At 46.0% G+C, this 16,568-nt stretch overlaps 1 protein-coding gene across 1 annotated transcript in view; it reads left to right on the top strand.

The window, feature by feature from the left end:
• Positions 1–2,288: 2,288 nt before the first annotated feature.
• The window catches only part of LAS1L (LAS1 like ribosome biogenesis factor), a 52,860-nt gene continuing 38,580 nt past the window's right edge, over positions 2,289–16,568 (top strand). Inside the window, exons 1-6 of the mRNA XM_034781807.1 lie at positions 2,289–2,497; positions 4,972–5,097; positions 5,302–5,371; positions 7,160–7,241; positions 9,246–9,440; positions 13,012–13,058. Of these exons, the coding sequence (XP_034637698.1) occupies positions 2,316–2,497; positions 4,972–5,097; positions 5,302–5,371; positions 7,160–7,241; positions 9,246–9,440; positions 13,012–13,058 (702 nt within the window). The 5' untranslated portion in view covers positions 2,289–2,315. The remainder of the gene's footprint in view (positions 2,498–4,971; positions 5,098–5,301; positions 5,372–7,159; positions 7,242–9,245; positions 9,441–13,011; positions 13,059–16,568) is intronic.

The following is a 16,568-nucleotide window of genomic DNA, read 5'->3' as shown; positions in this document are numbered from 1 at the left end:
CTTCCAGTATGCCCCCTCTGTACCCCCCTCCAGTCCTCCCTCTTCCCCAACATTCTTTTTTTAAAATTTGTGGAAATAGCTGATGCAAGAAGTTTTTGACAGATTGTTACTATATGTTTATCAGTAGCTCCTTGTTTCACCAGCTGCTACCACCAACCAAGTTGGCAGACTACAAGGCAGGGCCAGACTGCTGCAGGAACACAGTGTTGTGTTACATATGACATTACAAGTAATACATGTCATTACAAGACACACACACAGAGGCTAGTAAAATTAACAACAACATTGAGAGATTTGTCCAAAATATTTAGGAATGTTTTTGGTGGGAGAGTGTGGACAAAAGACCAATACTTGAAATTTACAGAATATATCATATTTTACCTGGGGAGTCACAAAGTAGTTTACAAACTTGAATTCATGAATTCTGACAGCACCACTGTTGGACAAGTAACTATTATCCCCTTTTTATAGACAGACAAAGTGAAGCACTGAAATTAAGGTCTACACTTGAAAGCTAATTTGAATAAGGTAGGGTGTGAATTTAAAGTGCAATAGCTGTTCTTGAATAACTCTATCAGCAGATACTCAGCCTGGAATAAGATCAGAGCGTCCACGTATGGAGTTATTCAGAATAGCTATTCTAGAATAGCTCCATGTGTAGGCAAGCTCTAAATGACTTGTTTAAACTCATGCAGTGTGATGGCAAAGTTGGCAACGGAACCCAGGAATCCTGCACTCTCATATTTTGTGTTATCCTGCCCTCTCATGTTTGTATTGTTCTAGCTTGTATAGTTTTCTTAGTTTGTATTGAGTAACTGCCTGATTTTCTCTCCGTAGCCCTGGTTCCTTTTGTGTATCTGTCACCTTCACTTGTATGCAGTGTAACTGTAGATGTGTCGGTCCCAGGATATTAGAAAGAGAAGGTGGGTGAAGTAATATGTTTTATTGGACCAACTTCTGTTGGTGAGAGAGACCAAGCTTTTGAACTCGGTGTCACTTAAAAGCTTGTCTCTCACCAACAGAAGTTGGTCCATAAAACATATTACCTCACCCACCTTGACTCACCTTGTGTCATGTCTGATTTTTAGGTTTTGTCTAGACTAGGATTTAAAAGATGTGATGAATTGTCTAACCTGATATTAAGTACGTCTAAACCTCTGTCAAGGCAAAATATTTTCACTTTCACATGAGCTAATTTTATCCAGTTGAATGTGCAACTATCCTGCAAAAGAAAGAGAACAAGAAAATTGCACAACTGATAATGATAATTTTCATTCTGTTGCAAAGTAGTTTACTTTCAACAAGCCATGCTGACCTACCACTTTACTAGACATGGAATAAAGGGAGGCCTTGGAGTCAACACAAGCTCCTGAGGCTCTGTGTAAACCCAGTTTAAAATTTATTTCAAGGAACTTGATATGCTGCGACATCCATCTGAAATCCAAAGAGTTGGGGTGACCATATTTCTCTAAACTGAAAACGGGATGCACAAAGCGAGCTCAAGCGGTCTGGCATTGCCACTTGCCCGAGCTGTGCTGGTCCACGCCGCCTAGCATCACCGTTCCCCCGCCAATGTGTCACACCCCCAATAGAGCCAAGTAGCAGAGATGGGGGCCAAGGAATGGGTATGGGCTGGGATCTGGCCAGCAAAACAGGGTAAGTGTGTGAGTACTTTTCAGCTTGGAGCCAGGAGATGAAGCTATTTGACTATGATCCAGCTAGCAGTAGGATGCCACTTTGGGAACTGGTATAACTGACTGGGGCAGGAAGGGACCAAGGAAACACCAGACAGCAGCCCTGGGGAAGTGGGGGGAGACCAGGATGCTCCCCGCTAGGAAGGGAAGATGGGGGGAATCGCTCCCCAGCCAGTGAGGGGAGGCTGACGAGCGGGGGGTGGGGAGAGGAGCTCCCGGCTGCCGGTTCAAAACTCGCGGGGGGAGACTCCTGTCACCTGGAGGCAGACAGCCAGGGGAGGGAAAGAGGCCGTTGGGGCGGTAGGGTGGGGGGGCCGGGTTGAGAAGGACACGAGGTGGGGTGGAGCCTCTAGGCGGGAGCCCGTGCCGCGCTCGGTGCCCCAGCACAAGTGGAGACTGGGGGCGGGACCAGTCGGGCGCTTGGTTGCTAGGGGGACGCTGGACGGCGGGCTGCTGCGGAGCACGCACGCGCCCGCACCCTCACCCCAGAGCTAAGACCCTCCCTCAGCCACGTGCTCGGTGGAGGAGCCAATGGAAGCGGGCGGAAGCTCACGGCCGTCTGCGCTTTGATTGGCCCGGGCCTCGGCCCCGCGGAAAGGCTGGCTGCGGTGGGCTCGGGGCATGGCGGGGAGCGGGGCTCGCGCGGAGCCGGGGGGACGGGCCCGCGGGAAGCGCCCACCGCGGCGGAGTGTGGTGGCCTGGAGGAGCAAGGCCGAGTGGGACCAGGTGATGGTGGGGCTGTACTGCGGGGACTGCCGGCTGCAGCGGGACGCGCTGGACCGGGTGTCGGGCTGGCGGAGCAGGTGAGGGGGCGCGGGGGGAGGGGCTGTGTCTCCAGAGTGCCCCAGGGGAGCCCGTCCGGCGGGGCCGGGCCGTAGCAGAGCTGGACAGCCGGGGCCAGCCCTGGCTGAGGGCGCCTTGCACTTGCGGCCCGGTCCAGGGGTGCTGAGAGCCATGACTCGTCCAACCCCTCAGTGTCACGGCATCCCCATCCAGCACTTGTCTGTTATTCTGCTCATAAGCAGAGACCTGCTAAGGTGAACGTTGAGTGATTTTGTGCTGTGAACTAATATTTCACATGGACTAGGACAGGGGTCTCACCCTCAAATGACCATGAGGGCCACATGAGGACTAGTACATCGGCCCAAGGGCTGCATTACTGACACCTCCCACCCCCACCCCTGCTGCCCTCGGCCCTGCCCCCACTCCACCTCTTCCCACCCCTTCCCTGCCCGCATTCCAACCCCTTCCCTGAAATTCCCCCCCCCCAACTCTACCCCCTCTATGCCCCCAGGGGGCGCAGGAGGGGTGTGGTGGGGGGCTCAGGGCAGGGAGTTGGGGTGCAGGAGGGGTGTGGGGTAAGGCAGGGGGTTCAGGGCAGTGGGTCGGGGTGCAGGGTGGGGCAGGGGGCTCAGAGCAGGGGGTTTGGCTGCAAGAGGGGTTCAGGGGGCAGGATCTGGCCTGGCGTGTACTGGGGGCAGGGCAGGTGCCCTGCCTGTCTGTCTGCCCTGCTCCGGGAAGAGGCTGGAATGTAAGGCGGAGGGGCTGTATGTTACTGTTGCTTCAGGCACCGCCCCCAGCAGCTCCCATTGGCCGTGGTTTCCCATTCCCGGCCAATGGGAGCTGCTGGGGGCGCTGCCTGAAGCAACAGCAACACACAGCCCCTCCGCCCCCCCTTCCCCATGTTCCAGCCTCTTCCCAGAGTGGTGCAGGGTAGGCAGGGAGCCTGCCCTGCCCCCGGTGCACGTCCAGCCGGAGCCGCTCTAGGTAAACACTGGGGGAACGTGGTGGGGCTGCGAGGGGCTCACGGACTGCAGAAAATAACCCTGCTGGCTGCATGTTTAAGACCCCTGCACTAGGATATTAATCCAGCAGGAAGACCTCAAGGCAACAAACTTGTTGCAGTCTTTCTTCCCCCCCCCCCTTTTTTTTTTAAATGGGAATGGTATAAGAATGTTTATCATGCTTTCCCTATCTCTAGGTATGGGCACAGAATGCCTTTAGCTGTGGATTGCGCTGCAGATCTGATTCACTGTAAAATCCTGGATACATCTGGCAATATGAGATCTCATGAACATTATATATATATATATATATAAATAAATAAATAAAATGGAAACCACTTCAAGCCAGGGGGTGCAGTAGTACCCCTAGTTCCAAGCACCTATGCCCCTGACTTCCTACTCCAACCTCACACCTCAGTCCTCCCTGCTCATCAGCCCTGGCCCAGCCCCCTTGTGTCCTCTGCAGCTCTGCCAATAGCACGTGGCTCCTGCTCTTCACCCATGGCTCTTGGGCAGGTGTAGTCAACCTATGGCACATGTGCCGAAGGCGGCATGTGAGCTGATTTTCAGTGCCACTCACACTGCCTGGGTCCTGGCCACCAGTCTGGGGGGCTCTGCATTTTAATTTACTTGTAAATGAAGCTTCTTAAACATTTTAAAAACCTTATTTACTTTACATACAATAGTTATATATTATAGACTTATGGAAAGACACATTTTAACGTTTTTAGAATATTACTGGCACGCGAAACCTTAAATTAGAGTGAATAAATGAAGACTCGGCCCACCACTTCTGAAAGGTTGCTGACTCCTGCTCTAGGGTGACCAGAAAGCAAATGTGAAAAATCGGGATGGGGTGGGTGGAAGAAAAAGACCCAGAAATCGGGACTATCCCTATAAAAATGGGACATCTGGTCACCCTACACGGCTCCGATAGTGCATTTTGGTTCTGACCTGCAGTGCCCCCATTCTTCCAGTCCTGGGATTTTTATGGTGTTGTCCATGCACTTTAATCCTGACCCCTTTGAATCCCTTTGTGATCGTAAACACAGTTCCCACATGTGCAAGCTCTGCTGATGCACCTTAGCCTTGACTTGCAGCACTCCCTGCTGGCTCTCTTGTGGGAACCACATCCCCTGAAACTCTGGAAGTGCACCTCAATTCTAACCCCCCCACTAATCCTACTGTCCAAGTTACAGAGAACTCCCAACTTCGGTCTTGGCTCACAGCACCCCTGTTTTTCCAAACTGGGGCTCGTCCTACCCCTCAGTGTTACTGCATCTCCATCCAACACTTGCAAGTTACTTTTATTCTGCTCATAAGCAGAGACCTGCTAAGGAGAATGTTCAGTGATTTTGTGCTGTGAACTAATATTTTACATAGACTAGGATATGAATCCAGCAGGAAGACCTCAAGGCAACTAACTTCTTGCAGTTTCCCCCTTTTTAATGGGACTGGTATAAGAATGTTTGTCATGCTTTCCCTATCTCTAGGTATGGGCACAGAATGCCTTTAGCTGTGGATTGCACTGCAGATCTGATTCGCTGTAAAATCTTGGATACATCTGGCAACATGAGATCTCATGAACTGGTCCTTTCATATGGTCTGGCTCTTGTGAGGTAAGACTAAAAGGTCTTTGCACAGTTGGAAAAGGATAGACTCTGGGAGAGTGCAGTATACTCTTGAGCAATTCCATTGTGTAGTTCCCTGACAGCAATAGCCCAGTTGAATGTGTGGATTAACTCCCCCCATGAGTGTCAGGGTTTCTGATAGCTGTTTTTAATCTTTGAAATAATCTTCTCTTGCTTGTAACATCCACACAGGTTCGTGAATCTAATCACAGAGCGGAAACAGAAAATTGTCAACATTCCCCTGAGACGACTAGCTAAAGAGGTACTTTTGATAAGAGTTCTTTGCTGGTTTACACGTGCATGTAGACAACATACATGTTGGTGTCTAATTGTCAGTGATGTTTCTCTGTTGTACGTTAAAATGTTTAGCTCCTTGTTGCCAGCTAAAACCATTTAGTGTCTGAGGAAGGATATAACCTCCTTGGTAGAGGAGGTGGGGGGGGGGGCACCAAATGTAGTGTAAAGATTATATTTAGTTGTAAATCAACATTTTCATGGTTACCAGCCAGTGAAAGTCAATCTTTCTTTAGGAAAATAAACTAAAAGATGATTTAAAGCAAGGTTTTGTGTGTGGTGATTTAAAATGCTTTAATTTAAATCAAAATCCACCCTAATCTGAGCAATTAAGAAATGTTATCGTAACTAGTTTAGGTCTAAAACATTGGTTTTGTATGAATTTAAATTAGATTAGGATTAATAAATGCAGTTTTCATGAATATTGTTTGGGGAGCAAGGAGAACCTAGTCCTAAGACGACACACTGCTTTGAATGTAAAGATTTCCCTGACACACATGTAGCACTTCTTCCCGCCTCCCCTTCCCCTCCCCCCCCAAAATATGTACTTGAATCTCTTGGATATTGAGCTGTAGCTGGAAAGGGCTATTATAAAATCCTTTGGACTTTAAGCCCAGTGTTGAAATCTCACTCGAGGGCAATGGCTCATACAGCCATAATCCCTGCGCAACACTGGTGTGGCAGTGTTCTATCTCCTTTTGAAGTGGATAGCATCAACGGAGAGAAGTGGATCTTCTTCCCCCTCATCGTGAATACAAAAGCTCAGGATCCAGCTGTAGTAATGGCATCAAACTAAGCAAAAGAAACTTGAGCTGACTGGCAAGAGAACTCCTGTGGTAGTGATGTCCTTCCTATTATTGAACAATTTCCAGGGGAAGGGATGAAAGTGTCAGTTAAATGCTTGTCTGGTCAGTTCTGAGACTACACTATAGGCACCACGCTGCCTTGTGCACAGGGCCAATGTCTGTTCGATATTTCACTTCCATGGTTCTGTACCACTTTAATTTTCTGGGACAGAATAAAACGTCTCCATTACCCAAACAAGCATCAAAATACTCAACTCCCTGCCCCCTCAGATCTTATTCTTAAGGGACGTCAGAGTTGACTAGAATATGCTGTAATGTCTTTAAAACAAACGGACTCAAAAGATTTCACATGATTAAGTTATGTAATTAAAGGGACCCTGCTGTAAATCACACTGTCTGAAAAGTGTTACCTACCATTGTTGCATGTAACATTCAATCTTGAGACTGGAAAGATGAGGGAGGGGAGAATTGCTTGCAGTGTATTTTGTGCAGTCAGTTTTTACTGTTTTTCTCTATCAGTGACCATCCCCTGTTGCTGGGGTTGGTCTCTAACAAAGTGGGGGGGGGGGGGAAGAGAGAAGAAAAATACTTACAAAATAAATATGTAAATAAGTATAAAAACAAACTGGTACTTGGGGCTGGTGTATGATCTGAACTACTAGATTTAGAAATGGCTATGTCCCTTTAAAGTCACAAGAAAAGTAGAGGGAGAGAAATGGTGAGGTGAAGGTACGGCAGACATCTTCAGCTGAGGCTCATAATGAACTGAAGAGTTGAGGCAGAGATGCAGGAAGGCTGTTCTAGGCAGCCAGGGTTGCATAGGAGAATGTCACTAGCTGGGAGGGGTTTTTTACTCTTGAGTTCTCTTTCGTCAGGGTGGCTGTTTGCCTGCATGTCTGGCTGTGATTAAATGCAATGCCTTGTGTAGTAATTTTGTCGTTCTTTCTAAGATGAACATCCCAATTTGGATTGTGAACCTTCGCCATGATCTGACCCATGGGAAACTGCCTCAGCTAGTTGCCTGCCAAAAAGGTGAGAGCCAAGTACACACAGGCATACTTTGTGCCTAAGGAGCCTTTGTTTCTGGGAGCTGCTGGTTGTTGTATTTCTGCTGCTGACCGGTGCTGTTTTCAGTATTCCACCAAGTAGTGCTGTTGGACATGGGTTTGCTGTCTCCATGGAAGCAGAGGGCAGATCCATAAACTCCCAGGAGAGGTCAATGTAGAGACAGATGTGGCAGCAGCCCCAGAGGGCTTGGCAAGGAGGGCCTTGCCAGATGAACCTGACAGGCATGCCTGTGACTGGAGGGGGGCAGTTGCTGGGATGGGGGGGGAAAGAGAGAGGAGAATCTGGGAAGTGGGATGCTACAGAGGGTTACTCTGCTAAAGAGGAAATGAGGCCTTAGGCTGGGGACAGCAGAGTGGTGTGAGTGAAAGGATCACAGAAGGGAAAAGAGGTCAAGAGACTGAGGGAATGAAGGAGGCAGGCCCTTTCCCTCCTAAGCTTCCTGTTTTGAGAGAAGAGAAAGGGGATTTAAAACTCAAGATAAGAATCAAACTGAAAAGCCTCACAAGCCAACTGAAAGGGATGTGGAGGAAGAGAGGGAAAGGACTACGGATCCATTGGTTTTAAGGGAAGGAATGACAAATGTAGCGGGCACCATTTTATGGTACCCAGTTTTCAGTTATGTTGTAGGTGCCCCTGAACCCCTTCTGTCTGCCATCCCTGACTGACTGAGTGGGGCAAGGGTGCTGGGATTACTCCTGTAAAGCAGAAATGAATAGATTTAAAACAAGATTGTCAGACTTGTGTGTTCAAATTCTAGCACTTAAAATCTATATAGAGGGACTTAGATTAAGAGCTCTGATTTCAGAGGTGCTCAGAATTGGTGGCACCCACTACCAGTCTTATTGAAGTTGGATTTTCAGCACCTCTGCATAAGCAGCCTGAGTGTCTAAGTATATGTATCCAAGTCTGCAAACTTTGGTTTAATTATTGAGGTGCTAGATAGAAAGGGATTTTTGCTAGAAGACAAGTTATCTAATCCAGGGTTTCTCAACCTTTGGGTCAGGACCCTAAATTGGGTCACCAGAATGTTTCTAAAGGTCAGGTGGCAGCTCCTGTCCCACAGGCTGGCTGGCCTCACCTCCCTGCTCCAGGCACTGCAACCTCTGGGTCCTAGCACCACTCGGGTCTGGCCCAGCCATCATGACGACAGCAGTCCAGGTAGACCATATGTGAGTGAGTGGCACTGCAACTCCATGAGCTAGGTCACAACTCCACTCACACAAATTTGGTCCAGTCAGGGGGATGGGGCCAAAGCTGAGCAGTGCTGCAATCCCCAAGGTTGCAAAGCCTAGAGCAGAGAGCCAAGCCCAGCCAGCCCCACAGCACAGGAGCTGCCACCGTGGAGTGAGTGCTGGGCAGGATACACCCCTCCAGGAGGGCAGGGCCTAACTAAAGCCACCCCAGGGCCTCCACCCCCAGACTATTTACTGGGTCACAACTGGCCATAAACACTTACAAATGAATCTTGAGCCCAAAAGGGTTGAGAACCACTGGCCTAATCTGGAGTGGCTACTGAATTCTTACAAGTGGTTATAGCAGTGAGATAGTGACTAGACAAAAAGTTGTTAGGCAAATTGTAGGTTTATAGTCTTTGCGTAGGTAACAAACACTAATTAGGTGCTTGAATACTACAGTGATGGGCACAGTACAAGAATCTGATCAGTTTTCAAAACTTCCAATGCTTGGACTGAAATCATCCAGGTTTAGAATCTAACAAGGTGACAGCTGACACAAACCCCGGGGCTGTCTTTATGTCTTGGCTGTCCAGTCAGAAGACACTTCCTTTCTTAGCAGCAGGTCACATTATCCATAACGTTTGTATTATGTCATCTCTGAATTAAGTAGCTCTCAAAAAGATCTTAGTCACTAGTGCAGATTAAGCAAGTGCCTGCTCTGTTCTAATAAATAGTGAATTTCTCTGGGATAAAGAGAGGGAACAAATGTGTGTGTTGCTGTGTTTGCCTTCAGGTTGTGATGTGGTGCTGGAGTGGCTACGGCGGACATACTGGAGCCGTCAACTGGGTAATAGTCTGGCTAGAGAATGTGAAGAAGAGCAAAATGAGGAGGTGGAGACTGCAGCAACCGAGACAGAGGTGGACAGTGACTCAGAGGAGGCTCAGAGCCCACAACCACCAGGCTATCAGAAACACAAGGAGCTTCATGGTGGGTGTCTAGGAAACAGCGACAGAGGTATCTGAGTTAGATCACTGTCTTCTTCTAGTAGCTGGGAGCTTAAAGAACACAAGCACTGCTGCTACTGCCACTTGATAGATATACTCCCTGTTATAGGCTTCCACCCCCAAATCAAGCATCCCATGCACAGAAGTTACTCACCAGCTGGCACCTCCTTGTGATGAGGTGTGGGGTTGCTGGGCTTTCCCCTTAGTCACTTAATTGGTCTGTGATGGCCAGTCTCTATCTGGGTCTTCCATGACCTGATCCTCCAGCCAGGTCACTTAAAAGTTCAGTGCCCTTCTGGGGTATTTAAGTCCAGCTGTAAGTGGCCAGGCCCCAAGCTGGCTTCTGCCACATGGCTTCTTCAAAGTCCTTTTGCCCAGCTTAGCCCTGGGCCAGCACAAAGTCCTTCCAAATCAAACAGATTTTAATAGAATCATACCCTTCTTTCACAAAATAGCAAGTTTCAGGGCTTCTGTTTGGGTTCTTCAGTAGAAATCCAAAGTTACATACTAAATTAAATGCTATAAAGAATCTTGCACCCCCCCCCTTGAACCTCTTGTCCCTCTTAGGTTTCTCTTCAGCTCCCCATTTCTCTGCCTCCCTGAAGCCAGCCCCCTGTTCTAGGGACTCACCACAGGAGTTCACTCCACTTCTGTGACTCTGCTGTTCTCTACAATCAGCCCATAACTGCTGGGCTTCTTCCTTTTAAGCCCTACACCCAGCTCAGGTGTGGGAGGGTGGGGCTAATTAAACAGGGCTGGCAGCCCTGGGCCTCCTGGGCCTTAAAGGGGTGGACCATCCTGTTACACTCGCTTAGCACAGGTGGTACAATTGCTGCTTGGGGCTTTGGTTCTTGATGGGTCTGACTTTTTTCATACCAGCTGTCTGGATTTCAGCACAAACACTGTTCTTAGCAGTGGAAACCCCAGTACGATAAGGGTAATATGTATTAGGTTGGAATCAAACCAGGTTTCAGCCCCTGACTGTAAATCTAACGGTTAATTCCAAATTCCACTCTAATGCCATTCTCCCCACTACACTCCTGAAAAGTCTAGATCACCTATTTAGTCCAGGGGTCTCTGCAGTGTCTTTCTATTGAGTGGGCACGATCAGATAATCTTCTAAGTGATGTCAGTTGGCCCCCATAAAATTGAGTGCAAAATAGGAGTCCATTCTATTTAAAATAAAAAAAAAATCAGGCCCCAAGTATATATCATCAATCCTCTTAGTAGCAGGAGACACCTTCAAAGAGAGAGGACACCAGCAGATCAGATGCACCTCAGTTGTCTGTCACTCTTTTTTTTTTTAGTCCTGTGTCTAACTGTTGGCTTAAGTGGAGTGTTAGATTGAGCCTCCCAGCTGGCCAAGTCACCTCTCTGAAGAAGGAATTTTTAGTCAATTTCAGCTATAGTCCTATCTCTCTTCTGCATTTTCCTGCTTATCTGCACACACATGCTGTTCAGCCTGGTCCAGCTCCTTCTTCTGTTGAATCAGCTCTTCTGCCTTCTGAAAAGAGATCTGGATCAGGAGCAGTTTTGTGTAATTGAACAGTGTTATAGTTATGGGAAGTGTTGAGTAGTGAATAGTAGCTGAAAAGGTAGAAGCAGGTTCTCACAGCAGAATCATTCTAATGCCTCCTGAAAAAGCTAGGTTAAGAGGAAGAATGTTGGGCGCAGGGTTTATCAATATATCAATCTCTGCATGAAATTGAATCTAGGGGTCACAATCTAATAGAGCTTCGGACAGATGCTCTCTCAACCAGAAGTTAGGGGCTTGATGCAGGAATTACTGGGTGAAATTTTATGACCTGTGTTAATACGGGAGGTCAGACTAAATGAACATAATGGTCCCTTCTCGCCTTTGACTTTTTTTTTTTTTTTTTTATCAGTTGGTCTTCTTTCAGACCCTGCCTCTCAGTTGTGAACCTAGTCTACATTACTTGGTGGTTTTGTGTGTGTAAAGTGACCAGGAGACAGAGGGTATTGGCTGAAGGAGCCAACGTCTTATGCTTTGAGGCTCAGGCTTGGTCTACACTACAGAGTTAGGTTGACGTAAGGCAGCTTATGTCGACCTAATTATGTCAGTGTACACGCTACAGCCTTGCTCCTGCTTATGTAAGTGCTCTACTACACCACCATCATAACTTCACCTCCACGAGAGGCCTAGGGCTTATGTCTGTGTAGTTAAGGCGATGCAGTGTCCATGTAGACACTGCATAACTTACATGGGCTATTGGCTCTCATTCTTGTCAATTTCACGGCTCCATGTGCCCGCCTGCTTCCCACTTGGAGCCTGGCTGCTCCCTGCTCCCAGCCCAGGTGCTGCCCGGGCTCCCTGCTTCATGCCAAGCTGTGCCCGCCCAGCTCCCTACTGCCAGCCAGGCTTCCTGCCGGAGGCTTCCTGCTCCCTGGTGCTGCAAGGAGGCTCCCTGCTGCTGGGAGCCTGGCTACCTTCTCCCACTCCCCCCCTCCCACCAATGGGGAGCCAGGAGCCTCCAGGCAGCTGCTGGGTTCCCAGTAGGAAGCTACATGATCCTCTTAAGTTCCTCTTAAGTTGGTGGAAACACATCTGATGAGGATGCACACCACCGACAGGAGAAGGGCAGTGTGGACATAGTAGCGATTACTGCGGTGGTTGAAAGTTGACCTAATAGGTCGACTCACGTTTCTAGTGTAGACATGTCCTAATATGATTAAATTATTTAAGATAGTTAAAACTAGAAAATACTTTGAAGAATTCCAAGAAGATTTAATCAAAGCCAGGTGACTGGGCAGCCCGATGGCAGATAAAACTCCGTGATAACAAATGCAGGGTAATTCACTTTGGAAGAACTGTTACATCTTCAGCCAGAACACGATCTTCATTTCTGGTCATCTTGTCTCAGAGATACAATAGAAACAGAAGAGGTCCAGAGGTAGACAAACATTTAAAACCGATGAAAAGAAATACTATTTGACTCACATAATTGGCCTGTGGAATTTGTTGCCACAATATATCCTCGATGTCAAGAGTTTAGTAGGAGTACAAAAAGGATTGTATGTTTATAACATCCACAGTTGCATTACATAGGACTTAAAACAAAATTATAAGGGCTAGAAACTCTCATGCTTTAAGGCACAAGATAACTACTAACTGTCAGGTATAGAAGACATCTATGGGCAGGTTATGTCGTAGTTGTTTATGACAGAGTTTCTTGCACCTTCCTCTGTAGCATCTGGAAGTGGTCACTGTTGGAGACAAAATAGTGGACTAGGTGGACCACTGGTCTGATCCAGTATGGCAATTCCTGTATTGAACTGAAGAGACTGAGAACTGCTAATCTAGTATAATCGAAGAATTGCCAGATATGGATTTATGTAATCTCTGCATTTCACTGTCTTAGGCCTTGAGTAAGCATTGAACAGTATGTAAATGGCTTGCCCAAGGGGGTCAATTTGGAGAGGATAGCTCACTAGTTCCTTAAAGATAGGAAGGTTCCATTTCTCTGTGTGAAATGGGAATTATATTAGCTCCTCATTACCTGTTGTTTAATCCATGTAATTGTATTTATTTCTAGAGAAAGTCAGAGAGCTGCTGGTGTCCTACAAAAATCAGCAGTTTGGGGTAAGTGCAATTTGATTAACTCTTAAAGTGCTGCTTCTTTCCCTGCTGTGCAACTGCTTCTGTGCTTTTATCACAAATCTTATGGAAAGACTGAGAAACTGACACGCCTTGCAAGGCCTGACTTGGAATATTTGGGTGCAAGATTGGCTAGTTTATTATATCAGAAGTTTCAGTTCACATATAATTATGGTTTGGTTTATGTCATGGAGGTCATGGAAGTCACGGAATCCATGACTTCCAGAGACCTCCATGACATTCTCTCTTCAGCCCCAGGGGCTGAGGCACTCTGGAGCTGGAAGCCAGCGGGCCCTGGCAGGGTTCCAGCGACAGGTGACAGCAGCGACAGGGGGCCCCCTGCAAGGTTCCAGTGACAGGTGACAGACTCTTGAGGAGGCCCTCCTTGGGGTTCCAGTGATGGGCGATAGCCTCGCACAGGGGGAAGGAAGGGGGATATCTCAGGCAAGTGGCTGGGGGTGTCCCGTTTTCTCTTTGAGAAATATGGTCACCCTGCAATTCCAAAGCCGTCTTGGACGGAGGGGGCCTCCCCTGCAGCTTCCGGCTGCCGCAGGCAGAGGAGGAACTCACAGCTCCCAGCCACCACAGTGGCGGGGGGAACCATAGAGCCACAGAAGCAAAAATCACAGACAGGTCATGGCTTCCGTGAATTATGGTTTATTGCCTGTAACTTGTCTGTGACTTTTACTAAAAATAACCATGACAAAATCTTAGCCTTACATGTAATTATAGGAATCTCTTTTTTGTCTCCCGAGCAATTTTTAAATCATCCTGGGGGAAAAACCTGCATAGGAGTACTTCTGATGCTTCTGTCCATGCTGCTTTGCAGTCCTGCTAGTAATAGTAGAGTGCAACTTAGGTGATTTTTGCCAGTTTCAGAAGTTCCATTTCTTATCTAAAGTGTGAAGGCACTATGTTGTCAGTGGCATAGCAGTTCATCCAATGGCCTGTAGATGGGGCTGTGAGCATTGCTGATTAAGAGAGAGCTCTCTGTTATGGAGCCTGGCTGTGCTCTTTTCTCTCCTGGTACTGTCTTGTGTGATTCATCAAAGCAAAGCAGTCATGGATTCACTGCAGAGAGCAAGAAATATGGGCTTCTTATGGCTTCTGATATGATTACACATTGCAGCATGGTTGTTTGTGTTTATATGTAATAGCCCCTAACCTGTCTCTGCAAATCCTGTGCCTTTCTATTCCTGAAGGGTGCTTAACCATTACTTTTAATTATTGGACTTTAAGCCTTTAGAAGCTGATTGATATTTAATTAATAGGAAATTGTGATTATAAAAGTACATAAACTGGCAGTGGAAGGGAAGGAGCTGGTGTATGATCTGGAATTACTTTTTAACTCATTGGCTAGATTTTAAGTTGACGGGTGTGTATATATAATGTTTTATTGGCTGGACAGTTGTCTCTTAGCAATTCCCTAAATCTGGTGTGAGATTTTTCAGAAGCACAAAGGGCAATAAAGGCACCCAATTCTCATTGGAAGATAATAGATATTGGGCACTTAATTCCCATTTGTACATTTAAAAATCCCCCCTTCCCTCCCTTAGTTCAGTGTCAACTACAAAAGAAAAGCAACTTTATTTCATCAAAATGGCATGCATGGATGACCATGTGTAAATGCCCTGCTATTGATATCAACTAACCAAATAAACTCTTTAGCATGCTCTGCTTCTGAAACCATACCGTCCACTCATGCTATCCTATGTACCGACCTTTTTGTCGGACATCTCTTAAATATGGTGTTCTTTCCAATCTGTGCTTATTAAGTATGGGAAAGGCTGTGGGAATGTAGCTGTGTGCTGGAAAATAAATCTTCAGTGGCATAAATGATATGAACATTTTCCTCTCATTTTTAATATATTGACTATAGCATTTTGAGAATTATGCCCACCAAACAGTGTTAGAGATCCATGGACAGGATCTCTGTAAAACTCCTATTTGAATGCTTCTTTTTTTACCCTGTTCATTTTTTATCTATTGGATTGTTATGTTAATTTATAATTCAGATCATATATTTAGGTGTAACTGTGCAGTCTCAGCGCATAGGTTGGTTTACTGCAAAATCATTGCTAAATATCTGCTGGGGAATATTTATATATTTCTTACAAAAAGGGTTTGGGGAGGAGGGTCAGATGCGGGGAATAGTTTCCTGTATTGGCTCCCTTCTGGAACAAATAAATCACATCTAGCAATGCAGTTCTTCAGTACTGGGATCCTCAAAACCCCTCTTATCTCCCATTCTTTCTCATTGCAAATAAACTGTTAATAAAAACATGGCCTAATTTAACCAGACATTAAATATAAACATTGCAATGATGGGACAGGTAATAAATGGGCCTTACACGTCATTTTTTGGATAGTTCAGGCACTCGCATGCTTTTCTGGAGCACAGCAGGAAGTGACTGTTCCAATAACTCAAGGGTCTTTTGTTTTGTGTGTGGTTTTTTTTTTTTTTTTTTTTTTTTTTAATAGTCTGCCCAAAGTTATTTATTGTGTCCTGACAGTAGTTGCTCTGTGTAGGAGGGCAAAACTTCCAAATACCTTTTTTTTTTTTTTTAAGTTTTGTTTTTTAAAACAATTGATTCGACAATGGATAAAATTCCCCAGCCCCTCTTTTATTGTCTCTCCTTCCTCTGCTCTTACCCGAGTGCCCAGATATCCTAGAATATTCAAGGGAAAAATCCTTTGCAATCAAAACCACATTGAATGAGGCATGACTTCATCGCCGCAAATCCAAGAAGCAATTACTGGAACTTGACTAAGCAAGTTCCGGATGGAGTGAGCAGACTTTCATAGAAGCAATTACATGTGGCTTATAGTTTTAGAATGTTTCACAGGCTTGGTATATAGAGGATAGTAATAATTTGCATGTATATAAGGACACATTGAACATATATAAGTTGAAGAACTTTACAAACATTGAGACTTTACAATATAATAAGCAAATTATCCTCATTTTAAAAGTATAGGGGAAACTGCTCCAGAGAGGCTAAATGATTTCTTTGGAACCCCACAGAGAATTGGAGGCAAAGTTGGGATTAAAACCCAGGAGTTCTGAGTCCCAGTCTCTGGCTTTAATCCCCATCTCATCCCAACACCTGATTAGCTCACAAACTTCATTTTACCTGGAGTTTTGTTGATTCTGAAGCCAGATAAGTTTACTTCAAACCTTTTCTACTTATATTTAGAGATTTGATATGTTGCTAATTTAAAAAAAAATGTGTTTAATAACACTAATCAAAACGAAGTTTAATACAGGCCTAAAGTTTCTGATGAACATATTTGACACCTTTAACAGTGGTCTGATATGAGTGACTGTGCAATATGCTGTTCTACATCTTTATAAGCTAAACTGTTCTTACACTCATATGTGATATGTTTGGTAAGTGTTTTTATGGTGGAGGGAATACATATAATGAACAATAGAAGTGATCAATGGCAAGTTATAACTTTTCACACTGTTAAACTCTGTGGAAGCAATACACA

Source organism: Trachemys scripta, chromosome 9 (assembly GCF_013100865.1).
Source record: "Trachemys scripta elegans isolate TJP31775 chromosome 9, CAS_Tse_1.0, whole genome shotgun sequence".
Classification (NCBI taxonomy): Eukaryota; Metazoa; Chordata; order Testudines; family Emydidae; genus Trachemys; species Trachemys scripta.
The sequence above is the reverse complement of the archived record's forward strand: the minus strand, read 5'-3'. Positions and strand labels throughout refer to the sequence as shown.